The sequence below is a fragment of the Montipora capricornis genome, chromosome 2, assembly GCF_036669925.1.
Source record: "Montipora capricornis isolate CH-2021 chromosome 2, ASM3666992v2, whole genome shotgun sequence".
NCBI lineage: Eukaryota > Metazoa > Cnidaria > Anthozoa > Scleractinia > Acroporidae > Montipora > Montipora capricornis.
This window is the reverse complement of record NC_090884.1, coordinates 22,463,035-22,480,534: the sequence shown is the minus strand read 5'-3', so window position 1 is coordinate 22,480,534 and position 17,500 is coordinate 22,463,035. Positions and strand designations below refer to the sequence as shown.

Below are 17,500 nucleotides of genomic sequence, written 5' to 3'. Positions count from 1 at the left end.
CGGCCGGAAATGAGTTTTAATTAATTAATTAAAAATGCAATAAAATGCCATTTGTGTTAAAATGACTTTTGACTTGCAGGTTAATCAAATGTTCTCCTGTGTCCAGAGAAATCTACGCATTACCCCAACTCCCTCAAACCTAACAAAATACGCAAAGAAGGCTCTGTGCACAAAGACACCACTTAGTAGGGGAGTGACAGGCAAGACTTTTACCGACATGGAAAAAAATAAATAAATAAAACAAAGAAATTTTACCCATTTTCTGACTGGGATTGCCATACTGGCAACCCAGTAATTTGGTGTAATTACTAGGTAACATTGCTGTCAAAACTGCATGACTAATAATAATTTCTTTAACCCATTGACACCTGAACCTGCCCTGGACCGCCCCCACAGAGTATTTCTATTAAGACCCACTCCGGGAGTCAATGGGTTAATGGTCTTAATTAGCATACAATTAAAGAGTTTTTTTTTACTATACCTTCAGGTCTTCTATAATTTGAATGTGTTCTGCTTTGGCTTTCCTGAGCTCAATAAGTTCATGGCCTGTCTTGTCCAACTCATCTTTGATGTGAACCATTTCTGCTTGAACTTGGTCTTCGTGAGTTGCAGGTAGTAGCTTCTAGTTAACAAAAAGAAGGAAAAACAAACGCTCATCAGGGCAAACTTGCTAAAAGCACACTGGCTGTTAGTGCAAAATTACAATGATAGCTGAACATGGTTTAATGATAATTATACCACAACAATGGATAGGGCTTTATGTCTACACTATGCTTTGACTATCACTTTAAGTAAACATGACCAAGTATCCCATAAAGTCACAGCACAATCAACATATTTACAACAAATGGGGTAGTGCTAAGCATCATGATTCTTCTTTGGTCAATGCTATCATGGTAACAATTCAGGTTAAGTTAAAGTGTCTCAAACCAGTTTCAACACTTTCAAGAGACCTTGTTATTAGAAGGATTGACACTACAGACAACACTTTATCACGTAACAACAATGTTATGGAACAATGTGAAACATCAATTATTGCTGAACAAGAGGGAGTCATATTAATTTTGTGACCTAAAAAGTTACTGTGGCAAAAGGAAAGTGCTGCAAAAAAACTCCTCTTATTTTGGCTTTAGTTGCTCATATCTGAAAAACGAACTTGGTGACCCCAATTTTTTTATTGCACAAAAGTGATCAGCACGCCAAGATTTAACTCTCTGCAAAGTTTCAAAAAATTCTGTGTTGCGGATTCAGAGCTACCTTAAATTTTCAATATTATTATTATTATTATTATTATTATTATTATTATTATTATTATTTAAGATGGCCCTGAATCACCTTCACAGAATCTTTTTAAACTTTGCAGAAAGTTTAATTTGGCATGCTGATTGAATTTCAGAAATAAAAAATGGGGGTCATTAAATTAGTTTTTGAGATATGAGCAGCTAAAGCCAAAATATGGTGTGTTCTTGAAGGGCTTTCCTGTTGCCACAGTAACTTTTTATGTCACAAAAATGACTGCATCTTCTTCAGCAATAATTGGTGTTTGATATGGTATCACAACATTTCTGTTAAGTGATGAAATGTTGTAGTGTCAATCCTTCCAATAACAATGTTTCTTTCAAGTGTTGCAACTGGTTTAAGACACCTTAAAAGAAGAAGAGTTTGGGAGACAGTATGTAACATTAAACAGGGGTCTTGTATCATGACAGATGAGGTTAAGGTCCCCATTAAACCTTTAACACCCAAACCGGCCAGACTTCGTATTTTACTCTGTCTAACGCCAGACGATTTTACTTGTCAATGGGGAACCCCCAGGAGTCAATGGGTTACATTAAGGCGAGAGGAAAGGGAAGACTTTGTGGTGCTTGTAAACATTAATCAAATGTATCTTTTAAGTTATTTCATGCATTAGGTAGGGTCTTGAACTGAGCCATGAGAGTCTCCATTTAAGTCCAAGCACCCATTTCATATAGCACTGATAAACAGTATTTAAATCTAATCACCCATTTTAAAATGTTTAGCTTTCAATAACTGTGTGGGTTGCATGTTGACTTACATGGCTCGCATGTTTACTTCTATTGCTCACTGTCTCGCATATTGTACAACCTCATTTACGTACGTGTCATAGAAGGACTGTATGTCTTTGATAAGAATGTTACATATATCATATTAAAATCGTTCTTGTAAACTGCTAGCCTTGCTGTGAGCATTCTATTGACTGACATGTAATGCATAATTATATACTTAATTGACCACTCCCCATGGGTGCTTCTCAGGGCCAATGGCACACAATCAATGAAATGACAGATTAGGGCAAACCAGTTGGCTATTTAAAAGTGCACCTGAGAAGTTGAACCAGGGACTACCAGAGTGAAATGTATTTCTGTCACTGGAAATCCCTTTTTCAGGTGTGTAGGGTAGGCGATAGTCTGTGGTGTGCATTCTGCATTTTGAAGGCATCACCTGTTCAGCAGCCAAACTGAATTTTAAAATTCAGCTGTCTTAAATTAAGCAAGGCTTTGGCTTTTCAATGAAAATACTCTCTTCTGTAACTGTTTCATGAAAATGAAGAGATCAAGACATGCTATAGTTATTACTCCAATAAAACAGTATTTCTAAGCAAGATCACTTTTCCATCTAGCCACTTTTATAACATTAAACTAACGTGCTGATGAAAGGGAAGTACTCATTTTTGCATAATAAATACTGCCTTTAATACAGGTATTTAAAAAGTACTTATCTTTACAAGCAGTACCAATCTAAAGGTGGGGAATGGAAAGAAATTGTTACTACAGTATATCTGTGATGAAATGATATATGAAATGGATCATATATGAACTGCGGGTATGAAATCAAGTGAAGCTATGAGCTTCGCAGTTATGAACGCAATTTTAGCATTTGACGTTGGGAGCTGGTCATTTGTGGGTTAACCCACAAATGACCAGCTCCCAACATCAACGTTCATAACTGAGAAGATCATAACTTTACTTGAGTATATATGTGATTTCACTAAACTTTATTACCCACTTTTTCTGGCTTTGCAGCTTGTTTGACTTGTTCTGCATTGCTTGCATCACCTTCAGATCTGCCACTGTTTCTTTTCCTTCTAGATGTTTTCTCTGGCTTTCCAGACACTGCAGGTTTCTCTTCAATCTCAAATAAGAAAATGACAAAGCTTTACTTGGCAGAGAGGAAAAAGCTTAAGCCAAAACTTGCTACAGAAATTGATTCAATTGCCACTCTTGAATTGAAGATAAAGTAAACACACAGAAAAAAAGGAATTTTTATATCCTTTCAACTGCTGAATGATTGAGTGAATCAAGACTGACTCAAACAATAGTTTTCAGCATCTTGATTTGTAATAATATTATTGAGGAACCTATTTTTAAGTTGAAATGGATTGCTTTATTTGAAAATATTAATACACTTCACGGACAACACATACCTGGGGCACATCATAACCAAGAGAGCCTATAGAACAAAATTATTTATTAGCAATCATAAGATTAGAGGTCAAAGCATTGGGTTTGGGGGTTGGGTTTTTATCAAGTGTACTCAGGAACTGTTTTGTGTGCCAAACACCAGATCAAAGAATGCAGTTTCAATGTAATGCATCTATCAATGTTAAGCCCGAGGGGAAGGGGGGAGGGGGGGACCCAGGGCATATGTGGGGCATTTGACTTTTCAGAAGAATTTTTGGTCAAAATCCCCACTGTGGGGCCCCAAAATTTGGTCAAATCAGATTAAATATCCCCACCTTGGGGAAGTAATATCTTAGTAGTTGTTGTGGATATTTTACAAATCATATTGAAAATGAGTAGTGAGAAGTAGTGTTTTTGTACAAATTATATAAAAACAAGTGCTTACCTCTATTTAAAACAGCAGTCTTTCAGGGCTTTAGCCGCGCTACTTCAATTCCAAGATGGCCTGTGCACAGACGAGCACATGGGACGATGTGACTTGGTCCCATCCCTCCCCCCACCCCGGGTTTAACATTGATCAGTGTTTACTTGCAATATTCTCAAGACTGTCTAGATTTTTTCCACACATGTACAATGATCATCATGTAATCACAAATAATGCCCTGAGCTACAATCAACTTCTATGGTTGTGATAGCAACAAAAGCAATTTTGCCACCCAGACTAATAATTGACTGCCATTGCACATTTGAAAAGAAAGCCAAACAACAGGATTCCCTATTCCAGGATGGCTGTTTTGGCCAACAGTAGAAACCAAACTCATGGATCTTTCTGACTGGATAGCCACATACTACACTGTATGAAACCACAGTCTATTGCAGACAGGAGGCTTCAGTTGTTTTACAGAGTGGAGTATACCATACTCCTGCTAAGCACTTACCCAGTGGATAACTTAGTGATAATATTATAATGATTGGTTTTGATAGCCCTTCTCTGTTGGCCATTGATTTACAGCTGTATCCAGTGGATAGTGTTATCCTCCTATTATTAAGTAATAATATTAAGGTCAGAATTTATCATGTGTAACAAACCTGGAGACATAACATTTTTTCCTTGAACCTCCTTGGGATCCAATGCAGAAACTCCTTGCCAATCAAAAAAATTATCAAGTTTTGTTACAAAATTTGGTTTTTCAGGTTTTGCAGATGAAGATGCAATGTTTTCTTCAGTAGTAACATTCATCTGAAATTCATCTAATGACATCACAATGGGTTTCTCTTTCTTCCTTTTTTCCTTGGTGTTTTCCTGGCTCATTTCCACTGATGATGTATCATGTACTGATTCCTGCATGAAAACCATACGTGCATTTTATTACACTACCTAAAGACAAATCTACATTGTTAATTATTATCATTATCAAAATAATGAATTTAATATCTACAATGTGGTAAGCTCAATGACCACCACAAAAAAAGTCAACCGATTTCAACTCAAGCATAATTCAGCTAGTTTGTAAAAGGAATGAATGAACTAAAATGATGAAAAGGTTGGTTAAATGTGAACAAACATTTATTTTAAAATAATGACTATTTCGTCGAAGTCACAGCCCCCAATCCTCTGTTGGTAAAATGTTGACCGGTTGACAGGACGATACAGCAAAATATGAATAAAGTTATCTCAGCAATTGTCACAGATCATTACTGCTTGTTAGAAAAACGTAAGAGATATTCAAGTGTTCTCAAGGATTCCAGGGGATTTGGTAACAGGAGGAACAAGAAGCCGATCACTGAGGGACTTGACATATTGTTTCCTTGGGAGTCCTGAATATGTAAGCTTGCTATGCGTTAGATTTCCAGCGACCCAGAATTAATTTGACGAGCCAGTTGAGAATGCCAGTGGCTCTGGCGGTTGTAGCGGCACCGATACTAAAGCTGTGAGAGACACAGGAGGAGCTGTCAATGTCACAGAGGTTTAAGAGAGTTCATAAGTTGTTGGTATGTAAAGTCCGGGTGAGATTTAGTCCACAGGAGAAGCTGAAGAGTGGTTACCAGGGTCTTGAGTTGCAGTTTGGAGCATATAATCTTGCAAAGGAGTGGATGCACACAGGTCTGAGTTTGACCTTGCAATAGTGAGCCTGGCTGTCTCCCAGAAAGGGGTCAAATGAAGTAGGGTGAAGGATGTTGGGATGGAAAGAGATGTCTGTTCTGGCAAGATGGGACTCAGGGTCGAAATTGCCACTGCAGGTAAATTCACTGCTTCTTAAGAAGCCAAAGCATGCGAGGCTAAATGCAGCCCATAACATAAAAGGTTACCGGTAACATTCGAAGACTAAAAGGATTGTAACTTAGTATAGATGCTATGGCGAACCGATGAGGTGATCAGGTAGCGAGCCTTCTTGCAGTCCCATGGGAGAACTTGATCCCCCTCAAAGTTTTGTGAAGGACTGGCATTGCAGAAGGGTCCAGGGGACCGCCAAACTCAATGTGAAGGTTGTAGAGTTCTGCCAGATAAACTTAATCGTGCCATAAGAGACTGTATTGGACAGATGAGTCACCAAAGGGATCAGGGTGGACTCGTGGGCAGGTAGGAAGGGGGTGTTGGGGAGAAATGGAGGGGGAGGGGGTGAACAGACTGACCCCACTCCACCAGTTGAGAAAAAGTTGCCACATGACAAAATCTTCCCAAACTCTATGTTAAGGAAAATAACCTACCCTGGTTTGGAGACATTGTGGGTTAGGTTGGTTATGCATTGCATAAAGGAGGCGTATGGGTGGGGGAACCATGCAAGCGACCTGTAAGGACCCAATGAGGGACTGAAGGTCGTGCAGAAAACCGGCCTTTTTGAAGACCATCTGGAAAGGACAGTACGGGTTCTCATAAACTGATGCTCAGGGAGCCTAGCCTGCATTTGACAGAGTAAAGCCTAATTCCCATAAACTCCAGGACTTGGGTGGGGCGGAAGTTTTTCTCGGGGCAAGGGGAATATTCAACTCGGTGAAGTCAAGGGGGGGAGGGGGGGTAAGAATCTAATGCATGGCTGTTGCACAGAGGGAGGAGGGGGGTGATTGAACGATGAAGACATCATCCAGAATGTGCAGAGGCCCCCACCAAAAGCCGGCAACCGTCAAACCTCGCCAGCTACTCCCTAAGTTATCGCCACCTACTTTTTCTAGAAGCTTGAATCACACCACTCTCGCCAATTCACTTTGATCCACTTCAATTTATTTAAATTCAATAAAATGATTAGAATATCAAGAAATGCCCCACTGTATGTTCTACTCTCTTTTGGGCGTTGGATATCTTTTAATTTTATGAATCGGTACGTAGGTATTGGAGGGTAAAGTATTCAATGGGTATAAAGGCGTTTAAGCTTTCAGAGGACCCTTAGGATAGGATAGGTGAAAAAACAGTATGCCATTTTCCATTGTTCCTCTTTGGGACAGGACCACGGGGGTAAATCTGAAAGTTGGGATTGGAAGGGCTCGACAATGAGACCAAGCTGGACCTCGTAGTGGAGGTTGGCCTCTATGGTTTGAGGTTGACGGTTCGCAGAAGGAAGGTTAGGGGCGTATCTAGAGAGACAGGGGGCCCTTAAAAGCTCACCCTGAAGTCATTGGTCAAGGCTCCACAAGGGTAAGGAAAAATAATAATAAAATTTAAATAAATAAATAAATAAATATCTGGTAAGGGTTGCATTTAAGGAGGTCACGCAACAAAGAAACGTTTACAGGAGTTTCGTTTTTTGGGACTGCAAGAAACTAGTAGTTTGGCGATTTTTATCACTATGGCTTCTAGTTTTTGAAAAGGATTTGTCGTGGTGGTATGATGGGGGAGGGGTGCTCTCCATTTCAGGTCTTACAGCAGTGAAAAGGGGCATGGGTCTTTGCTGCACTGAATTCCCCAGTTGAAGGTGAAGCACACTCCTCGTGAAGGGGGGTGGGGGGGGGGGGCGGGGGGGCTAAGGGCAGAGAGGGAGCAGCGGTAAGTGGTATGATCCCCACTCCCACAGATTGTACAGGAGGATTCAGCTTGCCCAGTAAATCTCATTGCAAAGAGTAGAGGGTCCTGCTCTCCCCAGTTAACGGCGAGGTTTGTGGCTGTCTTCCTATGAAAGTGAATATCATAGGAAGGCCATGCCAAACCTGCAACTTCTCTTGATAGGAGAGCATCTCTACTGCCCTTTGGAAAAAGAAGCGAGAAGGACAGTACAATATACAGCAAATTCCAAAAAGAACCGAGCTGGGCTTACTTTTTCTGAGAGGAGGGGAGAACGCTTTGTGGTTTACCGATAAAGGACATGGAAACCCCGGGAAGGTCATTGTCTGAAAGGCACGAGTTTTCTGCCAGCACTGATTCAAACTCAACATACTGGCCCTTTAATATTGCGAGTTTAACTTTGGTTGGAACATGTGCTGATAACGGAGACTGTCCTTGAGAGATGGGGAAGGAATGTTATTGCTGGCGCTAGGTTGGTTGAGAAGGCTGGTGACGAAGTAGAAGTCGTCGGTGAGTAGCAAGTGGCGTGGTGTTTGTTGAGGTTGCACAGATTGAGGTGGAGGCTGTTGCGGTTGGGGCAGGAATTGAGATGACTGTAGATTCTTTGGTTTTTGTTCACGATGGTGGAAATAAGAGTGGCTAACGTGGTTGGGGACGTGTCTATGTTTGAAGCTCTTCTTGCTTGGACGCCATCTTAGAAGAAAAATTGACCGTTGTTGACCGCTGTTTCAAGAGATGCTGACAGTTGCTGAGTGGATCTATATGGGATGAAACTTCCTCAGCAGAAGCACTTGAATCCGGGTTGGATGGACGCTTCGTGTCCACAAGCTACAAGATGGTGCGGAAGGATCTATGGTGTGAAGGAGTTCAATCAATTGTTCCCGAGTTCCAATAATAGGTAAGTTGTCAGGGGGTGTAAAACCTCATTTGTGAGGCCAGCAAATTCCCCAGCAAAGATTAAATTGCTGAACAGCAAAAACAGAACAAGTTGAGCTTTGGAAACGTCAAACCGAGAAGGCTGGCATGGCGGGATGAATGAAAGAGCCAAATAAGGTAGTCACATGATGAGAAGTCACAGTATTCTACCAGGCGCTGCCCAGTATTTGCTTACCAGCATTAACATCTATTTTATTCTAAAATATCATTAAAAGAGAGAACAATTAGAGAAAGCTACGGTATACATGTACAAACAATACATTGTAGAACGATTATACAAACGGTCAAATAACTAGTGCAAAAGTATACAGTCTATGTATTAACTAAAATAAGTAAATAACATCTAAAATCAAATCAATACAAAATGCAAATATGAAAAGCCAAAGTATTAAGGGAACGTGTCTGAATTTCGCTCGGAAACGGATCCGATTAATTTCCAATGGTTCGGAATCAGTACAGAATTATTGTCCCTTTTTGCAGTTTCTGATGTTGATAACTCTGTTACCGATTCAATCGGAGCCAAACGACCTTGTAAACGTGTCACCAAACCACATGAATCACATGAAAAAAAACCAATTACCTCCTATATGGTTTGTATTTTATATCTTCATGCTTCTAACAATTATTATTCCAGCAACTCTTAATACAAGTGTGAACAAAATGAAAAAAAAAAACAATAATAATCCTTTTACTGAAAACAACATATTAAACTAAATAGTATACCTGTTGCTGAAGAATCTTCAGTTGCTGGACTTGTTTACTTGCTTCAAGAGCCATCTATAACAATTATTGTAGAGTCATAATATCAAGGTAACAGTAGTAAATAAACAACTTACATTAAAATTAAGGTTTATTTTATATCTTCATGCTTCTAACAATAATAATAATTATTCCAGCAACTCTTCATACAAGACAGTGGGAATAAAGCGAAAAAAAAAAACAATAATAATCCTTTTATTGAAAACAACAAATTAAACTAAATAATAGACCTGTTGCTGAAGTATCGTCTGTCGCTGCTCTTGTTTACTTGCTTCAAGGGCCATCTATAACAATTATTGTACAATCATAATATCAAGGTAATAGTTACTGTAGTAATAGTAAAAAAGATAAACAACTTACATTAAATCAACTTCAAAGCAAAATTTGTTATTGACAAATGCAACACAAACAGTTTCACTAATACGTTGTATGTAATGATATCGTCACCTTGAGATCTCTTTGAAATTGACCGAGAACAAACTAGAAAGCAAAGAAATGTACTATGATTATAAAAATATTACTTGAGTTTTTTTTGACAACAAGCAGAACAAAATTATTACATTGAACTATCTCCCCTCATTTACATTTGATTGCAAAATAATGTTGATGAACACTGACATGGATTGCTTATTAGGACACAATAAATAGCTCTGCATGGAAACTTTTAAGTCTTAAAATACGTAGAATAAAGTCTTTAAATTTTACACTTGCATTAATTATTACAATCGAGAGAGAATTGGAGAGTAGTCTACATTGTCAGTATGAGTATCCTGGAGCTGGCCATTGGTTTGAATCCCAAACATTTTTTTAATGAAAGTTAATTAGTCTCTGTTCCTTATGTTTGTGTGCTAACTACAAGTTATGAGCAAACATTGACTCCAGTTGGCGTTAATGGGGGAACACTGCCTTGCGTTTGGTTAGCCTGTGCAACCTCTGGTGATTGTGTGGCAAAGGAACCTCATTTATCTCCCCAGCACTATGAGCTGAATGCAAAACAGCACGTGCTGGATCGGACAAGAGTATCGGCTAACAGGCGATATTCAAAAGGCAACACAGCCAACAAGCTTGGGGAAGTCGCTGTGCAGACTTAACTGCACCACACAGGATTATATTGTCCCGAGTTTATTGACAGACAACAAGGCACAACCCCGACTCCAAAGGGAGGGAAAGAAGGAGAGAAAAACCCAATCGTAAACCACACAAATATATCGAGCGCTAACTGCACTGAACAACAGAACATAAGTGATCTCTAAATATTTTTCATATGCTTTTATAGCAAGACAAATGTCTGCTGGCATAGCCAGTTGGAGAGAACATATTGTCACATGTCAACTCTTAGCCATGAATAGACCTTTGAAAAAAGCGCCAATTCTGTGGATCATACTAGTCTGCTAGCGACAACAAAGCTGTGAAGTTCACAGAAAGAATACAATAAATCCTTAGTGTTTGCTGACCTTAGCAACTAGAGAGCACAAATGCTAAATTGAAAACATAGCCACCATGAATGGGTTACAGATAATGTCACGATCCATTAACTACATTTTACTTGTGTGACTCACAGTAAAAATATACTATTTATTATATAGATACTGATGAAATACCAGGATTTCTCCCTACACCAAAAAATCACATCTTCACCGCATGCAGTGAACATATCATGTTTATCTTTCACATGTGAGAATGTAGGTGTCGTCATGGTAACGAACATGATTAGCCAATAAAACGTGAGCTTCCTCTTCATTGTAAGATACTTTTGTGCTTTAATGCAATTCTTCTCTACTACATTAACATTTTTTACTGCAAAAATTTTGCATTATCATGATTTGTTTTTCATAACTTCCATATCTTGTTTCGTGTTACACGACATGCATGTTTTAGCGGTTGGTGACCACTTTTTCATCATATTGAAAAAGAGTAAAACAAGTTGTATCTAGACATTTCATCAATATCTATATCATAAACAGAACATAACATGGCTGCTTAGGGATACAAAATTTTACCTTCTCATGCTGAAAGTATCTCTCACTCGTTTGCTTCACTCACTTGTATCCTGGCGTGGCCATGTAATATCCTCTATTTATTGTCTAGGTAACATTATTATTATAACTTGTTCTTACATAACTTGTACTCATAAATACCTCCTCATCCTTTTGCATCCATTCATTCCATCCATCATCTTGTCCTGTTCTTTGCTTCTCATCATCTGTTTCATTTCTGCTATTCTTTGAGAGTAAGGAAATCATTGGATCAATAATGATATTTACCTTCCAAAGATCAATAATAGATAAACTAACATAAGACTCACTACAAAATGTGCCATAAATACTAACAGAAAGGAAAACAAAAAAAGAAATTAAAAGAAAGAAAACCCAATACATTAACTATGTACATTTCAATTCTCCTAACAACAACAAAGAATATATTAATGAAGATGTTGCAACACTGAACAACGAAAAGTTGAAGAGCATTACCCACCTAGCCTTACCCATATTTGTTAATAAGGGAGTCGTTCTTCACCTCCATGAGAACTACGACTCCCCTAACATGACTGTGCCAGGGAGGCTAGTACCTACCTAAAGTGGCAAAGCTAATCAAGTTGGGTGGGACCAAATGATATGAATCACAATGAAGCAAAGCTTTAACTCAAGTTTTATGGTAACTTAGGGTACATCTCCACTAAAAAGAAGATAACTGCAGTCATGCCTTAATTCATGAAAGAATTGAGCAAATTGCCTGACTGATGATCTTTAGGTTTCGCACTAACCGGTAGATTTAAGTTCACATTGATTGGACGAATAATGAACAAAGGTACTTATGAAGTGACAATGTGGGACCATCTAAATTAAGAGTTTTTTTCTCAGGGAGGTTCAAAACTAAAAGAAAACTCTAGTGACTGCAGAGGGATACCGATTACATATCATAAAACAAATTAATGTCACTGTTCCTTGGTATCAACATAATTAGCTTTTAAACGCATAGTGCAAGGCACAACAGAACGAGACAACAGAGGTATTGGCGTTGTTTGAGGGGAACACTGCCTTACAGCTGGTTAGCCTATGCGACTTCCGAATTGTGTGACAAAACAACCTCACTTATCTCCCCAGCACTACAAGCTGAGTGGTAAACAGCATGTGCTGGATCAGACAAGAGTATTGGCTAGCCAGCAATGTACTAAGGCAAAGAAGCCAACACGCTTGGGGGAAGTCGCTGCACAGCCTTAACTGCACCATGCAGGAGTGACCCAATTTTAATAAAGGCAAAGCGATATATCCAACCCATCTCCAAAGGGAGGAAGGAGAAAAACTTTCACAAATTACCAACAGCCATTTGGTTTATTATAGAAGACAAACTGCCAAGTGAACCTTGGATGGCCAACTGAGGCTCTTATAGCTAGACTCTGTCTATTAAAGTAGCCAGTTGTACATGTACAGGTTCTACTAAGTAGCAGGTAGACATTACACATGCTCTTTAGCAGTAATGAATGAGGCCTTAACAGATTTGGCCAATGAAGGTGTACATTATAATCTGAGATCTAGGAATGAAGTCTTTATACACCAAATGCATAAATGGTGGCCAAAAAAATATTCTTTTGCTTATGTGCTACATGTAATTAGACTCACTAGCCTCGCTCTTAAGCAACATTTCATTGGTATTTTGTACATGCAAAAGAAGCTATTGAGTCTAATTAGCACATAAACAAAATAATATTTTTTGGCCGCCATTTATGCATTTGGTCTATGTCCTCATTTTTTTACAACAAGACCACTGATTTTATGACCTTGAACGACCGACTACAACGAACATTAAGATAACTATCGTGACATGAATAGCCCTTTAAGTATGGTCACATTTTATTAACCATATTTTACTGATGGGGCAGTAAAATCTCATTAAAATGAAAAGAACAAAGTCTCTGAAACCTCAAAGAATAGCTATAAACAGTGTATTTCCCCATTTTCGACTAAATTATAACAACCACGAGTAGTTTGCATAAACATAAGAAGAGCAATGAGGTTTATGTAAGCACAAGAGTACATCATTTTTGTATGCACATTTAAAGTGTGATTTGTATCTCCAATTTTTAATGGCTAAACCAGACATCAGCATGTAAATGTAATTAGTATCACCCAACTAGTGGACTAATGCAAATCCTGCATTTTGACTGGCTACGCTACTAGAGGACTATTAGTAATAGTCCTCGAGTAGTGAAAAGCATAACGCTTTCTTTTGTTTAATTCCCAATTAAATATTTCTTTAATTGAGGCCCTGACAGGGTAAATTCCGACAAGCGACCTGGCCCAAAAAGTAGGGACAGCACATAAAATGAAATTCCAACAAAAGACATCCTGTCTTAGCAAAATTCCGACAGTGACGTCAAGGGCCTCTTAACTTGCATTTGCTAACTTTATTATTGCCTTTTCTGTCCGACTAGTTGGGTTATACTAAAACAATTAGACCCTTCGCCCTCAAGGGCCACGGGTTCGTCTCATGGGCTATGACCCGTAAATACGGGTCTAATTGTTAATTAGGCACTGCTGACAGTCACTATTAGTCCATTAGTGCTCTCACCCACCACACCCGACCCATGAATAAAATAATGGAATCAATGATATACCACAAAGGACAGACCATAACATCATGAAAGGCTTGTGAAACGGAACCATCAGTTTTTCGCCCTTACCCCAGAAGTATAGAGAGTCTAACCATTTGCAGATGTCCTTACAAAGGGCAGCATTTGCTCTTTCGGCGTTTCCTGCCTTGACCCCACGACCTCCCAGATAACAGGCTAATGCACGTGTTCATCCAAGCCAAACTGTCGTTGGTCTGCAATCCATTGTCTCACAAAAAAATCGAAGGGAGTCTGTGGTATCTCACTTCGTGTGATACAAAGTTTACTTCAAGGGGTTTATACATTAACTGTGTATCCCTAGGCCTCGCTTCAAACATCTCTGGGCTAGATTGCAGAATACCCGGCCCACTAATTTACATGTCATTGAATAACAATAAACTTTATTGTTTTCTGACTCGTTCTTACAATAGGCCCTAACAATTGGGCCGGGTATTCTGCAATTGCTCCCATCACTTTAATCATAATATATCCTTCGATAATCAAAAGCATGAAAATTTTCCATCCCATTTGTCATTACCTTTTCATTCTTAGCCTTATTTTTCTTCTTTTTACGTTTCTTTTTCGTTTTCGTTACATTGTTTGCGTCAGCACTTTCGGAGTTTCCCGCCTCGTCACCTACTCCAGATTTTTCCTCATCTTCGTCGTCGTCGCTGACCTCTAAGACAGCAAAACGGCATTTCGTTGCAAGGGCTGCCAGCGAGGCCATCCCTTAGAGGATAATTTTTGACATTTATGTAGTTAAGGCAGAGAGCAAAATGGTGTAAAACATAACATAAAATGACCTCACAGAACTGAAGCATTAAGCGACAAGGCGACCTCAAACTTGGCGACCTCAACATGGTATGAACGAGAAGGACTGGGTGGTAGATCAGTGTGATCAAGATGGCGGCTATGTTCGTTCCTCGGTCAGTGAAACGAAAGGAGGCCACTCAATCTGTTTCCTTGAAAAAATCAGGGTTTATCTGTACAAAGAATGTACAAAATAAAAAAGCAGAGTTGACTGATGAACGAGCTTCTGCTTGCGGTGAAAGTGTTCAGGAAACAAGCGTAATAAACACAGCGATTTCAACATCATCTTTATCATGTGCTTTGGATGAGCGATATTTAAGCTTAAATGAAGAGGAAAGTGACAACGAAGAGGTAGTATCTTACAGCAAAAATCAGAGATGGCCAACAACTGGAGAGCCAGTGTGTGTTGTTTGTGGACGGTACGGAGCTTACATTGTGGATCAAACAGACATGGACGTTTGTAGCTTGGAATGCAAAGCAAGACACCTGAAGGATCTTACAAGAAAGAAAGCCGACGAGCTGTTAAATGGAATATCCCTGAGCCCTAATCAATCAAGTGAATGTATTGCAAATGTTAAAGCCACAACGAGATCCTCAGAATCAAAAAATAACTGTATCCAAAGTTCAATGGTCTCAACAGATGATGGAAAATATATTTTTCTCTATAAAGAACATCTTTTCATCACAGGGTTGTCATTGAATCAAGTTGACGACATTCGATTTAATCTAAACATAAAAGTCAAAGGAGATACAGTTAGTAAACCAATTCTTGAATTTCAGCATTGCCAATTCACTACAACAATAAATGAAAACCTATCCCATTTCGGCTATGCAACACCAACTCCAGTTCAGATGCAAGTGATTCCTGTTGCTTTAAGTTTACGTGATGTGCTGGCTTGTGCACAGACTGGTTCAGGAAAGACAGCTGCTTTTCTTTTGCCCATGATTCAAATCATTTATTCTGAGATTGGTAGGTTGGATTTCATGCAGCTGGTCTGCATACATAATGTCCCTCTTCATCCAGGGCTAAGTTCCTTAATTAACCCTTTGATACCCAAACCGGCCCAAACCGGCCATACCTAGTATGGGCAGGGTTAGGGATATTTTCAATTCCTTTTACAGCATTTCCCTTTACTTGCTGCCGGTCAGTGTCTGTGCAATATGGACACACACCAAGCATCTTTAGGTTTTATTCAGCTTTCCGGGTCAACTTTTGCGCTGATTTACATAATAATAAACTAAGTGTTAACCTTGCTTTGAACATCACATCCCTGGGTGTGCCAACAGGAGATTGACTTTCCAAGTTAAGATGAGATAGCAAGCTAGTGGCTTGGTGGAAGGTGAAAGGACTGAAAAATCAGAGTCCAGGCTGGATTTGAACCCTTGGAACTCCATAACACACCCTTTGGAGCTGGGCCATTTATCTAGGTCCTGAATGGACAATGTGTCCCTCTGCGAATCTTACCTAGGATTCACCAAGCAACTGGTTTCCCACCCTTCCGATTGAAACTTCATACCTAAAACATCTATAGGTGCATTTGATAACATATGATAGTTGTAAAGAAGTACACATACTGAGTATCAAAGCAGTATTGGTGCTGAGGTACTGAGGGCATGAACACTAAGAGGAAGGTGTTTTTTTTAAATCACGAAGTAGGTTGAAACTTCTCCTCTCCCTAAGTGCAATTTTGTAAACCAACAAGTACTTGCTGTTGTATACTTTCCTCAGGGGTTGCTATTGACATAAATTTTGTCTCATAATTTAAACTGCTACTAAATTATATCCAAAATGTTGTTCTTTGAGCTAGTGAAGTTTGAATGTCTTTTCAAATTGTTTCTAAAACTTATTGAATTGAATTTTAGGTCAATTTTCATTGACCCATTCACACCTCAAACACCTTAGGACCCCCCCCCCCCATTGATGAGTAAAATAGTCTGGCATTAGAGTAAAATCTATTAAGTGTCACTCTCAGGGGTCAATGGGTAAACTCAATAATCTTAATTTTCAGCATCATTTATATATAGCATATATTTACATATAGATATTACAGTAATATTATTTAAGTATGCCCAAAAGAATCAAAAAATTAACCACAACTTTAAAAATCATTCTTTCTGACTGGGAAATTAACGTAAGACAAAGTAGTGTTGTAACCTTCACTTTAAGCCCCAATTTCTTTGCATTAATGTCATCAGTACCCAAGATGTACTTGCGGGCATTTGGAGGCAAATATCATATGTCCATTTATTCCATGCCCACCTGGTGTTGACAAATAGAAGTTATCTGGTAATGCAAACTAAAGTAACTAATGCAGGATTTTATATTTCTTTTCTAGACTGGGAGGTACAGAATAAGAGATCATTTAATACAAATAATCCAAGAGGCCTGATTATGGCTCCAACAAGGGAACTCTGCATGCAGATTGAAAAACAAGCCAAGGAACTGATGAACGGTCTGCCAAACATGAAAACAGCATTACTTGTTGGTGGTCTTCCTCTTCCTCCACAACTTTATCGGCTTAAATCAGGAGTACAGATTATTGTTGCAACTCCAGGACGGTTGCAAGAGATTGTGGCACAGGCTGGTGTTGATCTGTCCGCTATCAAATTTTTCATTTTGGATGAAGTTGATGTCATGCTGCAGATGGGATTTCAATGCCAAGTAATTTAATTATTAGTTAATCTGAAGGGACTCGGTTTATTCTTGTTGCTTCAGTTATGCACTGGCCAGAAAGTCCATATTGCAAAAATAATTGTGCCCAAAGTCTTGAGTTCATGTAGCCATGGTCCATACTCAAGACACAGGGCATGGCGTTTTCCAATATGGACCAACTCAAGCTGGTGAATAACTAGTATACTTAGTTTTCACAGCTTAAACACAAGACATCTTGCTTGATTCTAAATAAATTGATAGTTTCAATGCAACATTGAATTCTGCCTTTCTCACTTTAATTTAAAAATAGCAAAATT

At 38.9% G+C, this 17,500-nt stretch overlaps 2 protein-coding genes across 3 annotated transcripts in view; one reads left to right on the top strand and one right to left on the bottom strand.

The window, feature by feature from the left end:
- Positions 1 to 14,588, bottom strand: part of LOC138039109 (G kinase-anchoring protein 1-like) — a 23,173-nt gene extending 8,585 nt beyond the window's left edge. Inside the window, exons 1-9 of one of the 2 annotated variants that reach the window (XM_068885291.1) lie at positions 14,259 to 14,577; positions 11,250 to 11,333; positions 9,559 to 9,591; positions 9,342 to 9,395; positions 9,076 to 9,129; positions 4,512 to 4,764; positions 3,446 to 3,471; positions 3,028 to 3,153; positions 482 to 622 (exon numbers count right to left, since the gene is read on the bottom strand). In XM_068885291.1, the coding sequence (XP_068741392.1) occupies positions 482 to 622; positions 3,028 to 3,153; positions 3,446 to 3,471; positions 4,512 to 4,764; positions 9,076 to 9,129; positions 9,342 to 9,395; positions 9,559 to 9,591; positions 11,250 to 11,333; positions 14,259 to 14,447 (960 nt within the window). In that variant the 5' untranslated portion in view covers positions 14,448 to 14,577. Of the gene's footprint in view, positions 1 to 481; positions 623 to 3,027; positions 3,176 to 3,445; positions 3,472 to 4,507; positions 4,765 to 9,075; positions 9,130 to 9,341; positions 9,396 to 9,558; positions 9,592 to 11,249; positions 11,334 to 14,258 lie in introns of both variants that reach the window. The other variant, XM_068885292.1, reaches the window with a different exon arrangement.
- The window catches only part of LOC138039106 (probable ATP-dependent RNA helicase DDX59), a 12,909-nt gene continuing 9,993 nt past the window's right edge, over positions 14,585 to 17,500 (top strand). The window contains exons 1-2 of the mRNA XM_068885284.1: positions 14,585 to 15,500; positions 16,867 to 17,192. Of these exons, the coding sequence (XP_068741385.1) occupies positions 14,624 to 15,500; positions 16,867 to 17,192 (1,203 nt within the window). The 5' untranslated portion in view covers positions 14,585 to 14,623. The remainder of the gene's footprint in view (positions 15,501 to 16,866; positions 17,193 to 17,500) is intronic.